General features: G+C 39.7%; 1 protein-coding gene across 2 annotated transcripts in view; it reads right to left on the bottom strand.

Moving 5' to 3' along the window:
• Window positions 1-13,117, bottom strand: part of TULP4 (TUB like protein 4) — a 149,227-nt gene that overhangs the window by 46,292 nt on the left and 89,818 nt on the right. For both annotated transcript variants that reach the window (XM_066546915.1, XM_066546914.1), the window contains exons 3-4: window positions 9,685-9,813; window positions 9,207-9,368 (exon numbers count right to left, since the gene is read on the bottom strand). In XM_066546915.1, coding sequence (XP_066403012.1) covers window positions 9,207-9,368; window positions 9,685-9,813 — 291 coding nt within the window. The remainder of the gene's footprint in view (window positions 1-9,206; window positions 9,369-9,684; window positions 9,814-13,117) is intronic.

A 13,117-nucleotide genomic window follows, 5' to 3' on the forward strand; every position in this document is an offset into this window, starting at 1 on the left:
TGAACCACTGAGTTCCCACAGCAGAAATCCTCTGGGATATTCTTCGAGCAGTGTTGTTTTCTGATTGCCCACAAAACTGCCAGGAAAGTCTGTCTCTGAAAACACATATTCTTCACAAACATGCAATTATACATAGCAACTAAAACAACATCTGGTGGGAAAATGCAATTAGTTTTACCAACAAACACTCAATCAGGAAAAGAAGTCAACTGATACACTTGGCAGTCTCCTGCATTATTCCCAAGTCAGGTTTTAGTTATTTCCTGAAAGATATGCTGACTGCTGAAGCTAAAATCTCATTCAGAGATTTAGAAGTCTGAGAGTTTCTGCTGGGGTTTTGTGGTTTGTTTTTTTTTTCCCTAATTGAAAATAGTATTATTTAGAAAAAAGGACAGCACTCTCAACCAGTGAAAATGCAATACAAAGCAATTTAGAAGCAATGTCCTTGCTGTTTTGAATTTCATAACATAAAATCAAGAAGTCCCTGAGTTAAGCTATACACTAATGCAAGTTAGTCCCTCTACTTCTGCCCTCTCCTTCGAGGTCTTGGGTGCTGGCAGAGAGCAGTAACTCAGCATGGTCAGGAAATAGGTGGAATGGGTGAGGTCAAGTGTAACTGAGTCAACATGGAGTCAGGCTGAGTGATAAACTGTTACCGAATGAGGCACTGAAGAAGAATGACTATTCTCTTAAAAAGCAAGGAAAGCAAGGAAGGATTAATTCCTTTTTAGCTTGCCAACAATCCCTCAACATCTGAACACTGACAAGAAACTGGATCCTGGACAAAGAACAGAGAGCTCAAGTTGAACACATGCAGGATGAAACCTTGATGGGAAAGGTTTTGGAGAATAAAGAGATATTGCTCCTTCTTTCCATTGGTATCCTATCTCTTTTTGTCCAATCAATGGAAAGACTATGTGGTATCACTTTCCAAAAATATCACCTTTCCTCTGCTATTACTACGAAACTTGGCCTTTCTTTCCCAGACAAAACCTAGTGCAGAAATCCACAACATCCTCCTCGAGATTCAATCACTCTAATCCCTGTTTTCGGCACCAAGGTTTCAGACTACAGGCTTGAAGACATCTGACCCCAAGTTCAAGACCCCATTTGGCTCCTGGTCTTCTTACTAAACTTCCAAAAAATTGATGGATTAAGTACCAGTGATGATAAAGTTCAAATCAACTACACTGGCAGCTACATTTATTTTGAAGTGAAAAGACCACAATGCTCTAGATGAACCCAAGGGATCCTGGGGCCAAAGTATTGTCAGCCAAGTGGCTTTGGCAGTGGAATAATGGACTTTTCCTGAAAAATGCTGTAAAACCTTCACAGTTTGGAGAGCTTTTCCGCTGTAAGAATTACACTTCCACTCATGTGCCCTCTCCTGACCAGTTCAAAATCTGAACAAACAAAGCAATTCTCCTAACGTACATATGACTTCTCCTTAGAAAGCACCTTCCTGCAGAAGGTTCAATTTTTTCCCTACACTGCCTAAAACACAGCCTAAGTGCATGCTGCTCCCTTGCAGAGGTGCACTGCAAAGCCTCACGCTTACTATTTGCCTCAGGGCTGAAGCATAGCACAGAGCTTTTCAAAACCACAAGTTCAAGTAAACTCCCTGTCTCTGAGAACTAAAGACTTCAGGCTATAGAAGCAAAATCTTCTGTACAGGTGCCAGCAAGGTGAGAGGAGAGGCAAATGACTCCTTTCTTCCTGACACCTCCCACACAGAGACTGGTCTTGTTTCTATTTGCACTCATCTTTACTTTGCTGACTCAAACATTGATGCTTCAAAAATGTAAAACGGCACTGGGTATAAAAATGCTAAGTGGACACATTAATTGAATAGCACAAGTTTTCATCTCTCCCTCCACCTCTGGCTTGTCACTGCCATCAACATTCTTCTTTCCTGAGGGAGGCAAAGACGTGGCAGAATGTGCAGCATTTAAACTTCAGATTCCAGTCAACTAAAATAGCAATATTGTGACCTGAGAGTCAAAGGGAAAGAGTTACAAGGTGCACTGTTGAGGCTGATCTGTACATCCTAGTACACCATGCTTCCAAAGTGATGCAGAAATCCATTCAGGCATTTGCTTTTTGCACTAACAAACATCAAACACCCTGTCTACAAGGACGAGCAAAACATTAAAACAGTTGTATTACTCCTTTCAGACAGAGTCATTAAGAGAAAAATTTCTGTGCAAGACTCATCTGAAACAGCCCTGACACGAAACACTGCAGGAGCTGCTGAGAAAACGAGCCCTGATGCCGTCAGCCCATAAACAACCCCCATGGCACAGCTCTCATGACTAGAACAAATGGCACCATCTCGTTAGCTCTCCCAGTGCCTTGCCTCTGCAGGCTGGATGAAGAGCAACCAGGGAAAGATTAGGCAAGGCACAGATGAAGCAAGTGGGAAGAAGAAAGCACATTGAAGTATCACCTTATTGCTCTGCTCCTCCAATTACCTGCTCAGTAACTGTGCAGCACAGACCAGGCTTTCTGGCAGGAAAAATTTGTCTGGAATAAACCCACAGATAGATGCCATAGCTCCTGAAGCTGTGGATGAGCCCTAGAGGCTCCAAGGAGAACATCCTTGTTGCCTACCCTCCCCAAAACTCAAGGCAAAGCCTAAAAAGTCTTCATCTGAGTACAAAAATCTGCAGTGTAGCTGCTCGTTGCTAGTGAAAAAGGAAAGCACAACCAATAAATGACAACAGTGCACCAAGCTAAGTTTACTCCTTCCTTCTTTTTAGAAGCTGTATTCTCAGCAGAATGATGCATAAGAACCTAGTTGAGACAAAAAGGCAAAGGAAAAACAATGCTAATACAGCTATACACTGCTATCAGAAAAAAGGGGAGAAAAAAAAGAGATATCTATTATTTAGGAAATAGCACAATACAGCCTGAAAACAATATAATAAAAAGAGATGGGAGAAAGAAAGGCAAAACACCACTTAAAATTCACATTACTTTTCCCACAAAATCTGTCACTATTATGTACCATCATAAAAATCAAGTCTCCCAAGCAAAGAGCAAAAACAATGTTACTATCTTCCACCAGTATAAATATATAAAACTCTGCAAAAATATTTAAACATTTTCAGTTTATATAACCCCCCCCCATATTTTGTTTACAAAAGGCTGAAATAGCTTAGTAAATATTTACAGACCTCTTAGCACAAGTACACAGAAATCATTAATTTTAATAGCAAGCTTGCCACGAAGGTTTGAAATGCTTCTAAAAACAGTCCAAAATATTAGACAGTTAAGCTGTGATGGGTTTTATCTGTTTGTTTTATATAACAAACGGATTTATCTTGAAAGACAGATGAAGTCTCCTTCCCCTGTCCTCTTTCTGCATTTTAATGCTGCTGCTCAATTATGCAGCATGCAATGCTAAAATGCTTATATGTGATTTAACCATTGTCTGCAGTCCTTGTGGCTTGAATAAACTGCCTAGTTAATTAATGACACATCTTCAATGCTATAAAAAGCCTAAAAAGCCTCCAGCCTTTTTTCCCAGTAATCTGAGTAATTCATCCATCAATAAAAATCAGATCTTCCTCAACGACTGTATCTTACAGTGCAATTTTGAGTGGCCCTAGTCATTGTAACCATCATTTGGTAGCCTCTACAATCCAGAATTGCTGGGAGAAAACAATGCATTTTTATATGTTAAGACACAAAAATACAATTATTCCCTGGCATCTTTAAGGCTCCTTTATGTGAACCTATAAATCCTTAATAGGAACAAGAATTATTTGAATAAAGACCAAAATAATTGCTTACATTTTCAAATTTTAAAGGCTGTAACCTTTTTCATTTTGTCCTTCCTTCTCTTCATTCATAACAATTATGGTAAATAGCTACCTTCCCCATACTGCCCCAGTTGCCCCTTTGTAGCTCCCTTTCATCATTCTGTCAACTCATTAGAAGGCCATCTTTAAGACTTTTTTCCACAACTCCAGATGCCTGAGAATAATTAAACTTGACCAGTGTGACTACCATAACAGCAAGGACTGCCCAAATTAAATGTGTGCTACAGCACCTGAATAAAACCAAAGCAGGAGGGTGAGTGGGAGCACAAACATCTCATTTCAGAGCCACAGGCAAATGCAGATGTAGGTGGGAAGGCAACAGCAGGGCCCAAACAGATGCAAGATTTTCAAACACTTATAAATTCTGTGTTTTTAAGCTGTGTTCTGGAAGCTAGGTAAGGCTACTATCCTTACTTTCAGCTTAGGAGCTGTTGAAAACACCATTCCCTTGAAAAGGTAGTAGCAACTGCAAATCATAGTTCACAGATGAAAACAGGGGATCCAAAAGCAGACTGTACTAAAGGGGATTTATTAGGTAAAATTCCTGCCAAGGACTAAAGCCATACCAAACTCAAGAACTCTGAGAGAGAAGCTCATGAAATACCCGATGCTACTGGTAACCATTTGACAGCATCTCTTGTTAATCAGCTCCTACTGCCCTGATCCTGTGCAGGGACACGTATGGCACCGTGTGCTGTGCCAGCACAGGGATGTCACCCCACCCCACTGCTGGGCCCAGGAACAACACACATCCCCTTCTTCACGTGGAGCTCCCGTCTGGCTCCACCCTGATGCACTGCAGGCAGGGGGAAGGAGCTGAGGCCTGCCCTGCCTCCTGCTTGTCATGGAACAAAGATGCTGCTGAAGCGTCTCTGCAGTTGCCATGGGAATAGGATGGCAAGTGCTGGGAGCAGGAGTGAGTAACAGCTTAGAAACTGCCTCCCTGCACAGCTACTGCAAGCTGCACGAGACTTCACAACATAGAGAGCTCCTGCACCCTGCTTTGTGTTTGATACCATGCAATTCATCTGCTGCTGCTCTCTCTGTTCTCTTCCAGGGCATTACAGGACCTTTCAGTGCACAGGGTATCCGCTCCTAACACGGTGCTGGCTTTTCTGTTTCACCAAGAGCACCATTTTGTCTGATTAGGCACAGAAGAGGCCGAACCTTGGGGCTTGTATTTACAAATTTTTAGTACTGCTGCATGTTGCATCGCAATGGGATCAGGTACAACGGTTAATGTTGTACCCAGCAGGATGCAAATCAAATTAGCCTGCTTGCTTATATACTTATTTTCAAACCAAACCAAAGGAAGCATGCTGGCAAAGTTCATATATACCTGTGTATATATATATATATATACACACACACATATATATATACGTATATATATATATGTGTGTGTGTGTGTGTGTGTGTATACATGTATACCTGTCATGTCCTAGCCAAACAGAATCCTGTCCAGTCCCTGAATTTCCACAAATAAAAGCTTACAACAGGAAAAAGGGAGGGGGGAAAACCAGAAATAGGCACTTACAGCTGTCACAAAAGTCTAATAATTTGTACTAGCAGAGAAGCAGGGAACAAATATAGGTTACTAGCATCTCCTGGGATATCCAGGAATTAAAATACATTAGTTCATTTTCATTGACGGTTTCCTCTATTGGAAAGTGATTTCCCTTCTCACACACAGAAACAGCGACAGCAACAACCCCAGGGAAGTTCAAGGAGTTACACTATATTGCTATAAACAAAGGGATAATCCTCTACAGTTCCCACCCAGTTCTCTGACACTTTCTCCATCATGAAGAGAGATAATCTCTTTAATGAGTTAAATATAGGGAGAAGAAGAGGGAAAGGGTGGCCTGAGGGCAGCAGTTGTTGACAGAAGAATGTCACTGCAAGCTCAGCAAACACACAGGAAGGGAGATAAAGCACTGGAAAGATGTTTTGTATGACTTGTGGGTTTAGGGAAAATCCTCAATTTACTTATTGATGTTGCTTCTATAAATATAAATAAACCCTTTGGTTAGACAAAAGTGAAGCTTTTCTCACTTATGAAGTCCTCAATCTGCTTGGTATGTACACTCCCTCTTGGAAAACAAGCATGGGAAAATGCCACAGAACTGTCTCAAGACAGGACACAGCCTTCTCTGATATTTCAAATTTATTTTTAATTTCATGTATACTTTTCATCCCTAACATGATCGTAAGTGAGCCTGCTCACCAGAAAAATACTCCACATGACTCCTATAGCCTCTTGCAGCCCTGAAAAAAAACATTTAAAAACTGCAAGGAAAGTCCCGCTCCCGTAATCCCATCCATCCAAGTTTAACACAAGAATGGCACTCTGCCTGAGAGACAGACAGCCCAGTCTTATAAAATCTTCCATTTGTACATCCCCAAGAGCCCAATGGGGCCACATCTTGGCTAGATAGGAGCTCTGGTTCTAAGGTACAGGAGGAGGAAATGCCTGAATGAGTGAGACTACAGACACACTGTGAGGTGAGAAAACTGACTTCTAGTCCTCTGAACTAAACATGCAGAATCACATTCAAAAGGCCTATGTATAGAATTGGCTGAAGAAGCCCTCAGCTCCAAGTCCATACTCGAGATCTGGGTGTGAACTACAGCAGAAATCTGCTGATGACCTTCATGAGAAGTTCATCTGAGAGAGATGATGCTGAGGGAAAGCACTGCAGTCAACCATGTGACTCAAAGTAAGTTTGTCCCCAGCAAACAAGGAGAGCTCAAAAAACCTGAAAAACAACTCAGCTACAAGAAGAATGGTAACACTCTCTTCCTAAAAGAAAATGCAGAACAATTTTGGCTAGTATTAATAAAATCAGCCGATAACCAGGGCAGAGTATGTACCACATCAGTTAAAAGATACAATTATATGCTCAATTTCAGCAGGACTGTAGTCCACCCTGGCCACCTCTGTAGCTCTCATCCCATCTCTACACATTAGCCACTACCTCAAAGGTGCTTTACTTCAAGCACAGTAATGACACAAACCCAGAGGCCACACACACTGTCCAACAAGATGATGGTGCCAATATTGCAGCTCCAGCTTTTCCTTGTCCACAGCAGAAAGGTGGTGGTAGAAAATTACCCTCCTCTTGCAGAGCTGCCACACAGCCATCCACAGCAAGGAGTGACAGCTTACTGGTGCTGAATATACAGGAGAAAAGATGGAGGAGACAGGAGAAACCACCAGGATGCATGCAGAAGGGAGTGAAGGAGAAAGTCGAGAGAACTGAAGAGTGAAGTGAACAGACACACTACACTGAACAGATTTCTATCAGGATAATAGAAACATGATACTGAACAATACAATCCCCCGGAAACGTAAATTTTAAAGATAATTGTGTTGAAGGTCACGGGACTGTGGTGTATAATACTTTCCAGGAATACTTTCACCAGCAACCTTCAAGGTGCCAGAGGAGTAACAAAAAGAACAGTAGAAAAGTCTAAATTTAAATGCCAACATTTATCTTTCAGTCACTGTACTGACAAGCAGAGTACATTAAGCAATAGGGAAGATACTGAAGCTACTGTAGACTAGAATAGTACTCTGTTCTCATTTGCACACATACCAATCAGGAGAAAATTTGGGTAAGGCAATTAGCTAGTAAGGGTATCCATTTCCATAAACATTTATTTATGTATAATGTATGCAACGTCCTTCCCCCCGGTTTGCTATTTTTAATTTGAACTGAGCATAGTCTCTCACCCAGCACCTCTGTGATTCATGTTTCCTCGTGCCTCCAGAGGCAAGTACATCTAAATATATTTTAGAAGATCACTTCTTTCCACCAGCTCCAGGGAATAGTACAAAGATCCATCATCGCTTAACATGCAAACCCCTGCAAACCACATAGTTAGGGAGAACTGTGCAGAGCAACATCAAACTCGAGGCTGGTTTGGGTCTCTATTTCAGTGAATTTGTCAGCAGCAGAGTCTGTAAGTCATGCAAGTCATTTTCACATAGCTGGAATTGGCCATTATGTTTGAAAGCATTTATCTGGACACTGAACAAGTGTTTGTTTCCTGGAATAACCACTTATGGAGCATCCAGATTAGAAAGTACAAACATATTGGCTAAACTGAATTAAAGGCAGTCAGCCACTCCAAATTAAACACTCAAGTGAAGATATTTCCAAACACAGTAGCAACAACTGAGCATCACACAAATGGGGTAGCCTCATGTTTAAAACATAGGACTGAGAGCTATTAGATCTTAGCTTCCCCTCCTACTTGTGCTGCTTGTCTCTTCCTCTTGATCTCAAGTAAATTATTTATTGTCAAGATTTACATTTCCCTAGATTCAAAAAGAGGCAGGCAGGCTTGCTGGCTTTAAAAAGCAGTATTGCAATAATTAATTCATTATTCTATGCAGAGTACTCTAAAATTATTAGATGCTGCTGTAGAAATGTATATTATTAGTGCTATTATATTTCACTAGCAATTCCCAAAATAACTCTACCTTGGATGAATTTATAGTATTCTAAATTGAGTGGTACCTTGAGTCTTGAACCAGAATCTTTTCCATGGTGGTGTAAAATGAAGGAAGGAAAACAATCCAGCTGTGATCCTAACAGGGTTTCTCTTGGCACTATTCTATGGCCATCATTTCCTTCAGCACTGACTTATACACCCATTCACAACCACAGTGGCAGCAAGCATGAGGAAGGAAAGACCAATCCAGTCAGCTCAGCAGTGAAAGGCAAGGGAGAAGTGTAAATCCTGCAAATGAAACCAGTGCTCCTGTGCTCCAGCCATGCTGGAAATGCTGCTGTGTCCACTATCATATAATTGTTCAGAAAAATGGTAAAGAACATTTTTTTAACTGGCTTTTTCAAAGCTCAGCAAAACTTATTCTTTTAAATTTTATTTGCATAAGGTTGAGACATCTCTTCAACACTCAATTACATACATGTCCTTATGTGAATGCAAAACATAACCATATGTGCTGCTGGAACTGCTTCTGCTGCAAGTGCAGACTGGACAAACCCACACAGAAATGTTCAATCAGATGTTTAATAGTCCAGGCTGTACCTCTGCTCAAATGCAGAGATAAGATAGCTGTAACAATAAATTAAGGCTACAATTAACAGATTCCTGTCTCAAACAACTAACTTTGAATAAGACTGTGTGTGAATGAGGGTGAAAAGTGATGACAGGGAACTTGGTACACTATCATATTCACCTAATAAGAACAACAGGGTTAACCAAATTTTCATTATCAGTGGGAGCAGCAGTTTTGATGGAAACTGATCTTACCACGTGACCATTTTACTTCGTAACTTTTTAAGAGGTGTATTCTATAGCACAACAATGCAACCCAAGTGACACCCCTAAATGCCCCATTTTCATTACCTGTTGGTCATCTGGAGTCCATATGCCACAGGTGATCTGACTCTCCAAGTTTATTTCTGAAGACCAGTGTCTTTGTCCACTGACTGAACCGACCAGCACAAATCCATCTCTATAGGAGATAAGTGCCTGAGTCCCATCGTGGCTCCATGTAAAGTCGCTTACCTTAACATATCAAAGACAAGAAAATAGATATATGAGCCATGTAGGATTTCTTTTGCTCTTTTAGTAAAAGGCAGCAGTGCACAGAATGAGACAGGCCAACTATTAGCCCAGCTGAAGCTCTGATGTCATGCCTACTGGAGAAAGCACTGTGCTTGCCAAGTGCCTTTGTGACCATTCTTGCACGTTCCTTTCAATAAACAAATGTTTCATTTTCTCCTGTGCTTTTTGAAAGGTATAAAGTCCCATTCCTTGCCCTCTTCATTTGGCTTCTCAGGAGCTGATCCCTCTTGGCTGCAGAGAAAAAATGCATACCAACCTGTGCCCCACGATCGTTCACGAGCTCCACAGACCATCTGCCTTCGTATTGTATCCAAACAAATATTCCTCCATCTGCATCGCAGGTTGCTAATTTCTGGAATGGTTCATTCCACCTCACCAGCACAACCTTAAAAGATTACAAACAAAACCAGCATTACCAAAACTGCATGTTGTGCTAACAGTTATTTAACAAGAACCAGTTAAACAACACTGCCAAATAAATATCATTGCACTTAAACCCTAAAGAAGCACAAAATAGCAATTTTCGGCCCAGCATTAGGCACCTCTCAAGAACAGCTGGAATCATTTTGCCATGGTTGTCAGGAAATGCACAATCTCTCACTGTCAGGCCTTTTTAGAAGGCACTGCACACTTTCAATAAAATCACAGGGAGCACTGGAACACAGGACTCCATTATAGAAGCTGCAAACAGGAAGCCCTGCACAGATTATCCAACACTCCCTCAAATGATTCCCCCACTATAATCTCAGAGACTGTCAGACTCTTCAACAAATCATCACTTCTTGCTGACTTCAAATAAAGTGGCATGCTCTGCACACAATTTAAATACTCAGATTGAATACTCATATTCAAAACAACCCCTGAGAGTCTCAAATTATTAAAAAATAGAAATTTCATAGGAAAGTTGCTTTGCTACTGAGTGCAGAAGGAATATAAAGCAGCTTTAGGTTCTTCTCTCCACATTAGAGCTATCTGAGCTTTTCTGGAGAACCTAATAAAGTCTAAACCGACCAATTGCTCTCTCATTTTTAATTAATACCAATTTAACAAATACAGTATCTCTCGAGACCTCAGTATAAAACTGAAAAAAGCATGTCTTCCAAGAGCCTGAAGCAAAAATTAGCAATAAAATAATTTACCTTCTGTTAGTGACTTTTTCTTAAAAACCATTTTTTCCAAATTAGTTTTATTTAAAAAACATTTTTTCCAAAATAGTTTTATTTCAAAAACATGCAGATATATATGGGACACTTACATTCACACACAAGTAAATTCCCCCCCAGCTATTTTACTGAGACAGAGAGTATGCAAACAAAGTAAACATATATTAAATACTCAATTAGTAGAGTGTCATTTCAACTACTTAATAAACATCCAGCTGTAATGACACTTTTCATAAAACTAAATAGATAATTAATCATCTAAAAGCAACAAGCAAAATTTTCCTGGAATATATTTTGCTGTTTACAGAGATAGACTGATCCTCCTAAAGATTCCAGTCCCAAGATGAGATCTAAGTAGACAGACCCTTCCTGCTTCACAAAGAAATCAGCATTCATTTTCAGAACTAGGATATTGATGTGCATACCTAAAACCTAAACTTGACAGCTGAGGGATGATCTCACACTTATTCAGAGTGTCAAGGTCACAGCTCAAGAATGTGTCTACCACTGGAGCTGACCAGCCTGGAGCATCAACCCTTGAACTATTAAACAACCACAGGAAAACCATTTCTTTGTTCATACATAAAGCTTATGGGGAGAAGCAAGTATGACAAATGACCTCTCTGTTGTTACACTGCTTAGACGAATCCCATTTGAGATTTTGCAGAAAAACACTGGCTTCTACTTAATATAACCTTGCAGCTGCACTCTAAGTCACTAGTCCTGTTTCCAGCTGGGCAAATTATACAATGCCCCTAGATGGATTATATCACACACAGCTTCTAAAAAAAATTCTTATGTTGGAAGAGCAGTAAATAAAATATTCCATTATAGCAATGCAAGCAGATGCATTTCGTTGGAGGTTTCACTCTATCCCTTCCACCTAAACAAGAATAGCACAGATTTGTCAAAATTTTGTTTTCATTTTGGTCTAAATCAAATCCACAGAGCCATAATTTCATTCACCCTGAGGCAAAATGCAACAATGAAGTAAGTGTACTTGCCAGCAATGCCTAACAGTATTATGAAAGAAGTGAAGAAAAACTCAAGGATAACATTGAAAAAAATCTTCATCTTTAAAAGCTGGGAGCTGCTAAGGCTAATGATGACCATTAATGAGTGGAAAGTACTTATCATCACCAAAACACCAATCTTTCGACACTTAAACACTGCTCATGTTTCACAGATCACACCAAATGAATTCTGCATCAAACCAGAATGAATTGCTGGACAAAATTTAGGAAAAAATAGAAAACTAGTTGTTCAAATAACATGAATGCTTTAGCTAACATCATTAAGAATGCTACTACCTGTCTTAAAATTGCCCTGTTCAGTCTGGCAAAGATTTGAGATAAACACACTATTTTATAAATTAGACACACAAGCTGACTTTGTAATATGAATTATGGGCAAAGTGACAAGAGTTACTTTGTTGTGTTTTGTTTCTTTTCTATTTTAAACAGAAATCTTGTTAAAACTTGAAAATTTTAATTCAGATTCTGTACAACCTGTCTTTTGTTTAGACTTGATAAAATATCCAAGAGTACATTTGAATGTAAACAAGATTAACTAGAGCCTCCATCCATCTCAATTAGATACAAATTAGTAACTTCCAAAATAAACTTATTGCTTTATAATGAGAAATGAAAGCAAGACAATGATTTTTCTATGCCTTCTGATAACAGCCTCATAAGGAAGCAAATTTGTAATTTGAAAATTCAACCCATTTAAACACAGAGCAAATGTTATTTTACGAGGTCATTTTAAAGATGATGCTGTAATTTACATTTAACATCTGACTACAGGTACTGAGTCCACAACTGCTTTGAGTATTTCCAATTTCATGTCAGACACTTAGCATGCTGAAGAAGAGATAAAGAAAGGAAGGATTGCCCCGAGTATTAAGATGACTTTTGGCTTTTATGTTGGCTCAAATGTAAAGCATATGAAAACATGTCCCATTGATAGTGCACTTAAATAACGCATAAGCTTGAATTACCCCTCTACAAAGAGGAATTTTACTGCTAACCCATAAATGCAAAGATATCATTACTTTCACTAACAGCTTCAAGTCACAGAGGACCCATTTCTACTTCTGCCTTTATGGTTCTCTGCTTTCTACTTAGCATCTTCACACAGGTATTGAAGGTCTGAACTGTTTTATCTTGTACTCAAAAGAGCAAGAATGTTGGTACACAAAAGTAAGTTGTCTGGGGACCATTTGTGGTCCACACAGCCTTTCTATATTGTCTAATTATTTTTGTTTGCTGGTTGGTTGGTTGTGGGTTTTTTTAATTCTATAGCAAACACAAATTGTGCTTGTTCTACTCTTGGAAAAAAAAAAAGTATCACAGGTATTAATCAGCTTCTAAACAACTGTCTTACACAGGATAGGATCTCTCATGAAATAAACTTGGCCTGAGATATTAAATACAATGTAAAGGCCAACAATTTGCCCCTAAACAGGATGCTTTCCACAAAGCTGTGAGCTTTTGAGTCAGCCCTGTGTTTTCTTTGAGCTCCTTT

This window comes from Molothrus aeneus, chromosome 3, assembly GCF_037042795.1.
Source record: "Molothrus aeneus isolate 106 chromosome 3, BPBGC_Maene_1.0, whole genome shotgun sequence".
Classification (NCBI taxonomy): domain Eukaryota; kingdom Metazoa; phylum Chordata; class Aves; order Passeriformes; family Icteridae; genus Molothrus; species Molothrus aeneus.